The sequence below is a fragment of the Protomyctophum bolini genome (assembly GCF_963924005.1).
Source record: "Protomyctophum bolini genome assembly, chromosome: 1".
Lineage (NCBI taxonomy): Eukaryota > Metazoa > Chordata > Actinopteri > Myctophiformes > Myctophidae > Protomyctophum > Protomyctophum bolini.
This window is the reverse complement of record NC_137862.1, coordinates 41735787-41749132: the sequence shown is the minus strand read 5'-3', so window position 1 is coordinate 41749132 and position 13346 is coordinate 41735787. Positions and strand designations below refer to the sequence as shown.

The following is a 13346-nucleotide window of genomic DNA, read 5'->3' as shown; positions in this document are numbered from 1 at the left end:
ACATTTAGCCCGCCATCCATCACGCCAGCTCTGCACTGCCAGTACCCGGCCTGAAGACACAAAGGCCCTTTGACCAGCCATATTTTGACGGTAACCACATACATTACATGTATCCTGTCTAGTGGCAGTGCTGCCTTAATTTCCCTCTGCCCACTTCATGTGGTCACTCACTCACTCACTGTACCCCTCTGGAAGCATGGTAACTTGACACACTGGCCTTAAGCAAATACACTGCTCAGGTCGAAAAGACAAAAAAAAAAAAAGTACTAAGCTAACTCCTTGGAGACTAGTTTCCTGTAGGTCCAGGAAGATTGGAGTGGAGGGCATGGTAAATGTTTCCCTCCATACTCCCACAGCGTGTGTTTATGGATTCTGTCATGCATTCAGCAGCGTACCTAACCCCAAAGGTTGGGTTCACACGACATGAGAACGCACTCCCATCCTTCCTGGTAAAAGCACAAATCATTAAAGACGGCGGCTATCACAGAGCAGCCAAACGAAGCAAACCGACCCCACAGAGTCAAGGCTGAACAAATTCCTTCATTAAAAAAATGTTCTTCAAAGAAGCACAGTGTAATAATGTGACAGGCAGCGATGCTCTCACATTAAAGAGTGCAGTGTTAAATTCAGCCTTGTAACCTCTGGTCACAAACCTCTCACTCTTCAATGCAACACCAAATAATTTGCTAAATGGAACACTACAGACTACTACTACCACAGACGGTGATGAGAGTGCTCCACTCAAACAATGTAATTCATGAACCTTGCCTATTCGACCGCACCTGTGTTGGCTTCTAAATCAAACCCTCTGTTGTGACTATATGACTCACAAGGTATTTGGTCTAGAGATACTGGAGAACACAATCGATTGTCCATATACTGCAAATCTTTCACAAAGACTATTCAATGGGCTCTTATAGCACATTATCATGTCATTGTATTATATTTTCTATGGGGATCCTTACCTCGGCTTTGTGCTGCCTCTCGGTCCCGTGGCCCTGTTTCTCCTCCATGTCTGCCACTTTCAGTTTTAGGTAGGACACCTCCCCCATCAGACCCAGCTTCTGACTCTCAAGTGACGTTCTGTTTAGGAACTCCTGTTGTCAACAGCACATACAAACAACGTGACGCACCACAAATAGATATTCATGTAAAACACACACAAGGGGCACATAAGACACACTGCTAGCAACCTAACAGTGTACCAGTTCTCTAATGACAGCCCCCTCAGACCAACTATAAATACACAGAAGTAAATATACACAGCCCATGATCACTATTTATAAAGCCTATTTTCACAGCTCCCTCAAACAAGAGAGAGAGAGAGAGAGAGAGAGAGAGAGAAAGAGATTACTATCCATCAGATCAGCTGCAAAGAGACACTAGTTGTCCACCAACAGTTTGAAGATATTTCCTGTCTTCGCAGAGAGAGTGCCTAGAGAGAGTCCAGCCACACTGTGTGCACGGACTGCACGCATTACTAATTTGGCTGCTGTCTGACAGGTGCTAAAACACATGAGATCCGGGAACGTGTGGCATCCGTAGCGTCGAAAACAGTTCACATACATGATATACGTCCATTTAAAACTGTTGAGTTGTTTTGGAGAGAGGAAAAAATTCTGGGCTTCTTCTAGAGCGCACATGGAAAATATTAGAGCTTTGTCACTAGGAAGAGATTTACGGCATGGTTCCAAAGCCTCATAATGACCACTTCTCCAGGAACCAAAGCCTGACTGCCCTTCAGCACAGCAACTGCACAAGCTGTAGAATTAGACCCTCTACATTTACTAGTCATCGTGTCATGAGCTCACAACCACTCAAGATGCTTAAAAGGATTTTCTATTTTTAAGGGCAGTCCAGTGCAGAAAAGGATATTCAGTATTTGCAGCAGCTGAAACACAGTATTCATGGAATGGAAATATGACAAGAATAGGATTTAAAAAAGTATTTGTGGTCTAATCTGTCCTACCACGACAGCTCGCTTCTCTTGAAGGAAAAGTGCAGTCTGTTTCATTCCCGGAGGCGAACAGGTTTGAATGTTCTGTTTTGTAAGCGCAGGTCCATTTAACTCAGGGTCCATTTCCAAAGTTCTGCAAAATGTGTCCGCTGGATGTGAGTTTGATCTCTGCCACACAGAACTGAAAGATGTACGACCTCAACTCCCCTGTTTCCTCTTTCTCGCATCCCTTCTCTCCTCCTTTCACTGCCCTCCCTCTCTTCCTTGGTTCCTTTTTTTCTATCTTCCGATTCTTTTCCTCCCTTTTCATCCTTCCATTACAGAGTCGGTCTCATTCAGTTTGACTCTCTCTCTCTCTCTCTGTCTCTCTCTGTCTCTCTCACCCTAGCTGCGTAGTTAGAGGTTATGGGTGTGGACGCGATCCCTGGCTCACCTGCCCAGACAGAGCAGACCTGGCGTGCACTCTCCTGAGACTCCGCCTTGGAAAGGAACCCATAGCGTCCTAAATATGCTGGTTGTCACAGTGATATAAAGCCAGTCACGATGGAATCCCAGCAAGGAATTTCCTCCTGGGGAGCTAGACTCCTCCTGAGCTGCAATCTACTAGTAAGATTGATGAGCATTCTATTTAATAGTCAGAACAACAACACTGGTAATAAAAAAGCCCCTGGACTGCCACCAGTGTATATCTCAATATTTCCTCACTGTATACTACATGAGTATGCGTTAGGCCCTCGTTTGTGTGCTTTGATGTTTGTGAGGCTGTGTACCTGCTGTAGCATCTCCTCTGTGGAGTTGAGTTTGAGCCGGTGCTCCTCCAGACAACTCTCCAGGTCACTAATCTTCACCCCTTGCGCCTCCACCTGGTCCGTCAGAACGCTCACCTAGTGTGTGTGTGTGTGTTTGGGGGGGGGGGGGGGGGGGTAAGTAATGAGGCAGAAGTAATTTACTGTAGCACCATGCAAAAAAAACGAAAACCTAGACTACTCATTATATTTATATCTCCTAATCTTCATTATCCTCTTCCCAGTTCCCGCTGCTTACTGGCACCGACCCCAAACAAACCCTCTTGAAATCATTTAGAGCCATTTTCTTTTACCAGTCATTTCGCCGCTGGCCCGCGCTGCACCTTTGCTGATATATCCTCCGCATTGCCAGATTAAACAAGCACAAGCATTAATGAATGTTCCTTTGTGCTTAAGCGCCAGCGAACGTGCAGTGCTTTAGGACGCTAAAAAAGCCAAGTGTGCTGTGCTGTGCACAGGTTAGATGTAAATCCGCAGTTAATAAGGCCATGTAGCAGCCAATCACGTGAAAAAAGGCAGGGCCCCATGAAGCAGCCAACTGGATGGGACTTAGTGTAGGAATGCTGGTGTGTAGGTGAGACCGCCACAGAAAGCAAACAGAACACCTGCTCTCAATACACACACACACACACACACACACACACACACACGCACACACACACGCACACACACACACACACACACACGCACACACACACACACACACACACACACACACACACACACACACACCAAGGTGCTACCGTGTAGTGTACTAGCCTGGACCTGTATTAGGTAACCTGTTGTTAAGCAATTGCAGGAGATACACATATCGCTCGCACGCACGCACGCACATACATACATACAGTACATGTACTAATTCTCCACGAATCTCTGTGATTCTAATTTTCCTATAATCAGCAGTGAGTGTCAATTCCTTGTATCCGTAGTGTTCATATAAGATGATATAGTCTATTAAAAGAGGACAATATTTATGCCACGCCTGGTGTCATTTGGTCCGCTCAGTTTAATTAATTCATTGTGCATGAAATAATGAACAGATTACAATACTACAATAACATTCTATATAATCAGAAACATGTAGGTGATACTTACGTATATAAAATACGTTTTATTGATTTGAAAGGCACTCAGTCACTCAGTCACTCAGTGCTATGTGAGATGGGCAGTGTTTATAATCAGTGGGGACATCTGGGGGGGCCAGTGAGGTGTCATATGTCCTCTTTTATTAGTCAGAGTCGCTCTCATATCCGCATTCAGCTTTAGCTGAATGGATGCAGGTTTTAGGTTAGTCATTTCCATTACAACACCGTTTAAAGCTTGCATAAATCTTAGTCAAAAACAGGTCAATGCTGGACGAAGGACGGTGTACACTTCACAGCCCCATTGTCATCTCCATTTAAACCAATAGTAGAAAATAAACAATATAAGTCACATCTTTCCGATCTTACCTGAAGAACGAGTGTCTCTTTGTCTCCCTCTAAACGTGATAAGCGTTCCTGGTAGGTCTCGCCGGTCACCGGTGAGTGCACATGTACCTGAGAGTGGAGTGGAACAGTTAGCTACTGTTATATTTATTTGGTTATATTACAATGTGGATGCGGAGCAGTCGCCCCGTGGGTTAAAATTTGCATTGCACGGTTTTCGCCTATGAGGTTAAAGTCTCAGTACACACGTGAATTCACACACGTGCATTCACACACATGCATGCATATAGTATGTGTGCATTCATGTATGTGCATAGTGCGTGCACACACACACACACACACACACACACACACACACACACACACAAAATTCGTCTCAAATAACCTATTGTACCACCGACCAGTGTATGTGGAATTTGTAAGAGGTTTACATGGGACTAATCCTACTTTAAATTCACAATATATTTGGTGTTCTGACTTGTTTGTGAAAAAGTGAAAACTGAACTTTGGTCTGCTTTCCTTTAAAATCAGGAGTATATTTCACGGTCGTCAAGGCCCAAGGAAAATAATTTTGTGACCAGATCATCTCAAATTGCTCCGAACTGAAGGAGTTCAACCACAGCCATGGAAACTTCACGATGCCCAGCACCCATGATTTGAGCCAGGCAGCTAAAGTGGTTTACAGTCCTTTTAAAATGCCATTAAGCCTTTTAACAGAGAGTCAAGGCCACTCTACATCAACCTTTTACAATGCACAATTCATTCCTTGTAATTCATATACTGCACTGTATGAATATATGTACTTTACAGTAATTAATTAAAAACGGAAGTCGTACTGAAACAACAGAGCCTCTTAATACAGCACAGTTGAGAAGCAGGAGTTAAACTATTAATCTGGTGTCAGTGAGGTCAGATGTAGAGTTGCTGGCCGGCTCCATATATGCAGATCTAGTATGTCAAGCCATATATAGCTATCCAGGGTTTGATGAAGTCCGTGTCGTGATCTTCACATAATGGAGAATAGATCCATGTGTTGTACCAACTTGGTTCATTTGCAAGTGTGAATCGGGTCGCGGCAACCACACTGATTATCATGAGACTGTCGCAATATGGCCATATATTGACATTCCCATATCTGGGCTTAATATTGATGACATCAGGGATCTCCATATTTGGGCATAACAGGGATTGTAGTAAGGCCTTTTTTATTTTTTCCTTTTTTTAAATTGACGTTTTCAGGCCTAAACACACTTGAGAAGCACGTCATGTGGCGTGATGTGTCACGTGACCATATATGGAGACGTGATGTGACACGACTGATGGGAAATACAGGTTTTCATAGTAACTGCGTGCAACCTATGGTCGCAATAATAACTAGAAAGAGTGCCCCTCTGGGCACAGGTCTCCACCAGGGCAGGTCTGGTTGTGGCCTTCTGGTGGCATTTCTTATTACGCCTTGGATGGCAATTGGATGATTTGAGGCATTTTATTCCAAAAATCCACCTGTTGGTAGCGCTATAACAGGCCAATGTGAAAAGGGTGAGATATATTCCTCAGCCTAGTATAGCAAAGTCCCTGAAAGATTTAACATAAATTGCATGCTTGCATGCCAACTAGGATGGAATCTGAACTATCGGACAGATCCGTCTTGAACACATGCATGACTATAGAGATAGTGTAAGTGAGATAATGTAACGGTTTGGGGGATTTTTGGATAGAATCTGGAGGAGTAAAAGTCGGTAAAAGTCGGCCTCCTGGTGGCGCTATAACAGGCCATTCTGGAATGTTTGGGGCAGAGGTTCATAGTTGCCATCCAGGGAGTGTATATGCAAAATTTGGCATCGCCCGGGTAAACTATGGTAACCTTATGACCTGCCCAGTAGCCCTGGTCTTAACTACGGTAACTGACCTGCCCAGTAGCCCTGGTCTTAACTATGGTAACCTTATGACCTGCCCAGTAGCCCTGGTCTTAACTACGGTAACTGACCTGCCCAGTAGCCCTGGTCTTAACTATGGTAACCTTATGACCTGCCCAGTAGCCCTGGTCTTAACTACGGTAACTGACCTGCCCAGTAGCCCTGGTCTTAACTATGGTAACCTTATGACCTGCCCAGTAGCCCTGGTCTTAACTACGGTAACCTTATGACCTGCCCAGTAGCCCTGGTCTTAACTATGGTAACCTTATGACCTGCCCAGTAGCCCTGGTCTTAACTACGGTAACCTTATGACCTGCCCAGTAGCCCTGGTCTTAACTACGGTAACTGACCTGCCCAGTAGCCCTGGTCTTAACTACGGTAACTGATCTGCCCAGTAGCCCTGGTCTTAACTATGGTAACCTTATGACCTGCCCAGTAGCCCTGGTCGTAACTACGGCAACCTTATGACCTGCCCAGTAGCCCTGGTCTTAACTACGGTAACTGACCTGCCCAGTGGCCCTGGTCTTAACTACGGTAACCTTATGACCTGCCCAGTAGCCCTGGTCTTAACTACGGTAACCTTATGACCTGCCCAGTAGCCCTGGTCTTAACTACGGCAACCTTATGACCTGCCCAGTAGCCCTGGTCTTAACTACGGCAACCTTATGACCTGCCCAGTAGTCCTGGTCTTAACTATGGTAACCTTATGACCTGCCCAGTAGCCCTGGTCTTAACTATGGTAACCTTATGACCTGCCCAGTAGCCCTGGTCTTAACTATGGTAACCTTATGACCTGCCCAGTAGCCCTGGTCTTAACTATGGTAACCTTATGACCTGCCCAGTAGCCCTGGTCTTAACTACGGTAACCTTATGACCTGCCCAGTAGCCCTGGTCTTAACTACGGTAACCTTATGACCTGCCCGCAGTAGCCCTGGTCTTAACTACGGTAACCTTATGACCTGCCCAGTAGCCCTGGTCTTAACTATGGTAACCTTATGACCTGCCCAGTAGCCCTGGTCTTAACTATGGTAACCTTATGACCTGCCCAGTAGTCCTGGTCTTAACTATGGTAACCTTATGACCTGCCCAGTAGCCCTGGTCTTAATTACGGTGACCTTATGACCTTCCCATGTGGCCCTGGCCAGGTACGGTTGGCGCCTCAACCACAACAATTCTTTAACCATATTCAAACTGGCTCCAATGTGCTAGGTACAATATGTATGTTTCTTTGTTGTTGTTTTGTCTGTTGATTTTTCCCTGCAGTCATAGGAAAATATGCAGCAATGACCTATTGTCACATACAATAGGCTATAACAATGTAAATTTGTCTTCAATACAACATTCATAGCACATCTTGCAAAGAAATATAGTAAAACTCTTTACACAGATTTAGTTATAGCTTCAGTAAAAACATAAGATAATAATAAAAATCAAGAATAGACAATCCAGTATATATGAGCATCTTGCATTTTGGTTATGCGTAAAGAGATTAAAGACAGATTGGCTATACTTTACTTCAAAGTGAATACATTCTTTGTCCAACTCCTCAACTTGCTGTAAACAACATCCCTTCAAAAATGTAATCGTACAGTCCAATAACAGTCCAATGTGTGTGTGTGTGTGTGTGTGTGTGTGTGTGTGTGTGTGTGTGTGTGTGTGTGTGTGTGTGTGTGTGTGTGCACGCGTGTGTGTGCGCACGCGTGATGCAAGAACAATATTGTGCAACAGCAACACACCTCTCATCCGAGACAAACAAAACACGTGTTCCTCCCATAATTGCTGTGATGACAGACATCAACAGGTAAACACAATAGCAGACCAAAAGGCATCAACACCCAACAACACCCTGTCTTATTGTGCAGTTGTGGCATGCATGCCAGATACCAACTGGAGACATGCAAGTCACTTACCTTTCTAAGCCAGGAAAAGTGTTTATAGAAATCAATATCGTACTCCATGTTGCAGGCCCATTGTAGCTCTATGAACACTCGGGTAGAATAAGACAGTCTACGGTGGCAAGAGGCACCACGGAGAGAAAGCAGAGACCGACGGAGTTTCACTGTGGGAGCTCTCGAGATATGAGTGATGCTTCTAAAGGAGGAAGACTGTTACTCTTCCAGAGTTCAACTGGTCTCCCTTCACTGCTGTCTCTCCGTCGTTCAAGTAGTGAGAGAGTAGAGAGAGGACCTTCGTCTGTGCATGTGGTTTGGAGTCTGGGCAAGCGGAGAGGCAGCCTTTAATATCAGACTCGAGTTGAGCCGTACGACGCAAACCCATGCCAGCTGGCTCCACTCTCTCCCTTTCTTCTCCTTCTCACGTTGGTTCTCTCTTTCTCCCTTTTCTGGTCCCCGTAATTGGTCACTTTTCTATTTTTTGAAATTTCTTTGCTGCATGTCATCTGTCATCCATTTCTACAGTCTATCTTCTATCTTTCTCCCTTTCTAAAAATAAGAATCTGTGTGTGCCTGTTGCACTCTCCTTTTCCTCTCTGTCTCTGAAGTACCTCTCATGTAGCTTTTTTCATGTTTTTTTTTAGGGGGCGGGGGGGGGGGGGGGGTTCTAAAGGGGCACATAAGAGCGAGGACTTTCTGCACCACATGCTTGTCAGATGTGGTAGAGAGCAGGACGGGGCCATAGCAGAAAGAAAGGCGAGCAGAGGGGGAGGAAAAACAGTGGATCGAGGAGCCTGAATAGGAAGCGGTGCAAAGCTGAATCTCTCTTTCATCTCTTCCCTTCTTATTTCAGAATTCATCCAGAAGATGAACAAGGTCGCTCGGACAAACAAGCTGTTTTGTTTAGTTACTTTTTTCCTTTGAAGAAAGTGGATGGAGTGGCGCTCCGGGGGGGTGGGGGGGGGGATCTGTTTTAGGGTAAAGAAAATAAGGCGGAATGTGAAAAGGAAGAGAGAGGGGGGGTCCGACTACTTGTGCTCTTAACAGGAGCTCTGGAACTCATTACTGCTGCCGTATTGCCATAGATCCCGCCTCATATACTCCGGGCTCCTGAGTGCAGAGGAAACAGCCCTCAGGACATACTTGACCATAAACAAAGCCTCCCAGTCCCAACTCCTTTATCACCCCTATGGTCAGCAATTCCTACAACGTCATACCTATGCTGTACATCAGCATACAGTACATTCCACCACTATACAGTGGTGGAAAGTAACTGAGTACATTTACTTAAGTACTGTACTTATGTACAAATTTGAGGTATTTGTACTTTACTCGAGTATTCTCAATTTCCAATACTTTTACTTCTATTCCACTACATTTCAGAGGCAAATATTGTACTTTTACTCCACTAAATGTATTTGAAAACTATATAGTTACTAGTAGATTTAGATTATTATTGCAAAACATATATTAACCACTTCAGCCATACATTTCGGCCATTTACAAATAGCCGATCTACAAGCCCACAGTGGGTTGTGATGCGACGCATTGCAATCTCGTAGATCTGCTATTTTCAACAAAGAAATATATAAACATTTGACCACTCGAAATTGGACATTCTCCATAATTACTTTAACTTTTGGTATATACTTTAAGTACATTTAGTACAATACTTTTGACTTTTGCAGTACATTTTGAATTCCGGACTTTTACTTGTAACGGAGTACTTATATATTGCAGTATTGTATTGTATACTTTTACCCCAGTAAAAAATGTGAGTACTTTTTTCCACCACTGTGGAGAACATGCTGCCCACACAGAGATGTGCAGTACACCATCTGCATGCTACATGTAGTTACTAGTTATTAGGTCTGTGCTGTTTGCTATAAACCCTGCACTTTAATCTTCTGTATGGGTGGCCTGGCCAGTGTGTTTAATCCACTGGTTCCCAAAGTGGGGTACGGGGACCCCAGGGGACCTTGAGGGAGTTCCAGGGGGTCCCCAGCTAAATGATAGTTTGGAACCAAATGGACCCTAAGGGTCTGTAAATCTGAGAGTGTACAAATGGCACAATGTGTACCACAATGTGCTGATATTAATTAACTTATTTAATATCTGAGTCATTATATTACTGATGCAAGATAAACCTAGGGTTGTTTACATTCCATGCTTGGAAAATCAACAATGAATTGCAAATTTGGAACTGAACACTGAAGACAAAGTAGGGTGACACTGATGACGTCACGCATAATGACCAAATCAGTTGAGCTGTTCCTGTGAGCAATTTCCATAAAAAGCCCTATATGATGAGAAAACCTGGTTGTTCAAAATTGCGTATTTGTGGGGATAGAAAATACATAGGGGAGCCCAAAAAACACCAACAAATTTGAAAAAGTTGGAATATCTTTTCCAATGGGGGTAAATTAGTGTCGATTTGGGGGTCCTTGACATGAAAAGGTTTGGGAACCACTGGTTTAATCGGTCCATTCACAATGAAGCAGAAACAGCCTTGTGCACTCAGCGGATTCCAATGCCATCAGTGCATCGAAAAAGACAAAATCACGTTCAATCAGAGCATTGGATGTACTTTTTCTGGTATCGGCTATGCGTATTGCAGTTTTATTGTATTGTTTGATGTAGTGATGACTGTCTATGATGCTGCAACCAATTTGCCCATCCGGGACTTTAAACTTGAGCCTTGAAACCTTGAACCTTGTGTTCATCACGGCTATCGCTTTGACAGCGGCTAAACATTACTGTCCGACATTACTAACCCTATAACCCTGAATCGAACCCCTTACATAACTTCAGTCTTAACCGGCCACGTAAGTCCCCTAACCTAACTAACCTAGTTTTAACCAGCCACGTAAGTCCCCTAATTAACCTCATATCAGTTTTAGCCAGCCACACAAGTCCCCTAACCTCATATAAGTCTTAACCGGCCACGTATAGTCAGTTGACAACACGTGCGTCAACTCACAGAATGCAGCCTACTGAGATGAACTTGATAGTTCATTAGACGGCTATACTGAGCACATTCAATGCTCCAAAATGAGATTTGTTAAAACATGATTTTGTCCCTTTCAACGCATCGAAACGGGTGGTCGGCGCACTCACTCACCTTGCCGGTCTCGAGCCACAGCAGCAGGGTCTGTGCGGTGTCAACGGAGACCTGTTGCCTCAGGGACTCCTGCTCGTGCACGTTTCCATAACCCCGGCCCTCCAGCAGCTCCCTGAGGTCCTCGGTCAGCTGCAGAACCTTGAAGGCAGGGTCAAGGTGCAGGGGAAGGGTCAGCCGTTGGGTCATCTCTGCGTGGGACGCGTGACTTCTTGCACCACTACTCAGCCCTGCTATGAGCGGACAGCGGAACCCTTCAGATGCAGCAGCTGTGGTGCCTGAATTAAATATGATATGATGGGTATCACGATACGATACGGTTTAGTATACAATACATGGACGATATTGGTTCATTATGGCGATAGGATTCAATGACTTAAAATCGATACAGTAACTATTTTTGCAAATAAATATAATCTGTGTGAAACATGTGGATAGTGCAGGTTTTTTAAGGGAACATTTATCAATCAATCAATCAATCAATCAATCAATCAATCAATCAATACTTTATTTCAGACCCACAGATAAAATACATAGTTATCACAGTATAAAACCCATACAGTACAGTAGAAAAGTAAGAAAAAAATATATGATTATGAATATGGACATAAAGTAAACGGTTATTCTCCTGCAAATACATAGACATTCATTATATTTGATATAGAGATACAGACAAACCCGTACCTTGACATGAACACAGAGAATACACACATTTGTAGCCATATTGAATGGAAAATAAATGAAACCCCTCTTTTTATTTTTCTTCTTAAAATTGCTAAATACGATGCACAAGTATACTTAATATTGATGCAATCGATTATTTTCATTGCAAAAAGATTAAATACAGATTATTTGCGTTGCAAAACGATACAATGCGATACAAAGTCAATGTTGCTGTTTACATTTCGATATACGTTGATTTTTCGATGCAGTTACTATATTGTTTCCCCCCTTTTGTATCAGTGCTGAATAACAGTAACTCACTGTAGTTTGTGGGTTTTTTTAGCTGAAGAATAGAGGAACACTACAAAGTTTCTCATGGTTAATACATTCAGCAACCCTGAGGCATAAATTAAAGTCGGAAACGGGTTAAACAGACAGAAGTACAATATCTTGATTCAATTAAGTTCTCAGTCGCCACGACTGATTTCAGTCGTTACGATTCCACAGCAGCCAGAGTATGCCTAGAAGCATCTCTTGCACTGAAACTAACTGATCCACAAGCTCACAACATATTGCGCTGCGACATGTTGTGAGTTTGTAGATATATTCAGTTATTAGTTGAAGACGTGTTCAGAAGTATCTTCCATAACACTGCAATGGTCTCTGATATCATACAATGTAAGCCTAAATCTTCGAAAATTTTAATGATAGCATATATTATAAACATCACAGTCCAACATAATAGTTAATTGTTTAGGAAACAGCACTAGTGTGGAGGGACTCCTTTCATGCTGTTTCACATTCACAGATTCGGACCAAGGGTGGAGGGTAGATGTAAGGGCACAAAATAAAGAAAGATACATCCTATGGCTACTGTTCTGGGCTATACTGTACTGGATTGTACTTTTACAAAAGCAATACATAAAAGGTTTAAAAATAAATCACAGATTCGGACTCTGACAAAAATCCTAATCGGATTAGTCATGAGATTTTATTTAGCTTTATTCGATGAGGACTGCATGTTATCCCCTATAGGCCTAGTGTACTACTGTATGTGCAATTGTGCATACAGCCTTGATGATGATTATATTATGCGTAGCCCCTGAAACAGCCTCTGGAGGGCAGTATTTCACTGTAACACTACTGTGTTTGCATGGGTACTGTACTGAGGCAGTGGCCAGTAGAGCAGCCAGATGGGAACCGCAAGTTCGATCCCGGGCTCCCCCAGAGTTAGTGTCGAAGTGTCCTTGAGCAAGACACTGAACCCCTTGTTCCCGATGTGCAGGTTGGAGCATGGATTCCTCTGCAATGTGTGTGTGTGTGTGTATGTGTGAGTGTGAGTGTGATTGACTGCGTGTTGCACAATCGTAAAGTGCGTTGGATAAAAGTGCTACAGTATATAAATGCACCATTTACCAAGACCTGCTATTGTGCCGATAAACGAATACACAAGTATTCAAGAAGAGTTTCAACAAGAGTTGAAATTGCTCAGTTACTGAGCAGGGGTTTTTGGCTGGGGACCCCCGGAATTGCTTTAGCCATGTCTCGCGACGCCCACCCCGCCCCC

The 13346-nt window shown here is 43.6% G+C and overlaps 1 protein-coding gene across 7 annotated transcripts in view; it reads right to left on the bottom strand.

The window, feature by feature from the left end:
* The window catches only part of ppfibp2a (PPFIA binding protein 2a), a 32662-nt gene extending 24055 nt beyond the window's left edge, over nucleotides 1-8607 (bottom strand). For 3 of the 7 annotated variants that reach the window (XR_013964596.1, XM_080772025.1, XM_080772026.1), the window contains exons 1-4: nucleotides 8017-8607; nucleotides 4215-4301; nucleotides 2728-2841; nucleotides 966-1097 (exon numbers count right to left, since the gene is read on the bottom strand). Coding sequence is in view for 6 of the 7 variants with exons in the window: in XM_080772025.1 (XP_080628151.1) it covers nucleotides 966-1097; nucleotides 2728-2841; nucleotides 4215-4301; nucleotides 8017-8064 (381 nt within the window). In the remaining variant the exon portion in view is untranslated. Of the gene's footprint in view, nucleotides 1-965; nucleotides 1098-1969; nucleotides 2369-2727; nucleotides 2842-4214; nucleotides 4302-8016 lie in introns of those variants that run through there. The other 4 variants (XM_080772027.1, XM_080772029.1, XM_080772030.1 and 1 more) reach the window with 4 other exon arrangements.
* Nucleotides 8608-13346: the final 4739 nt, after the last annotated feature.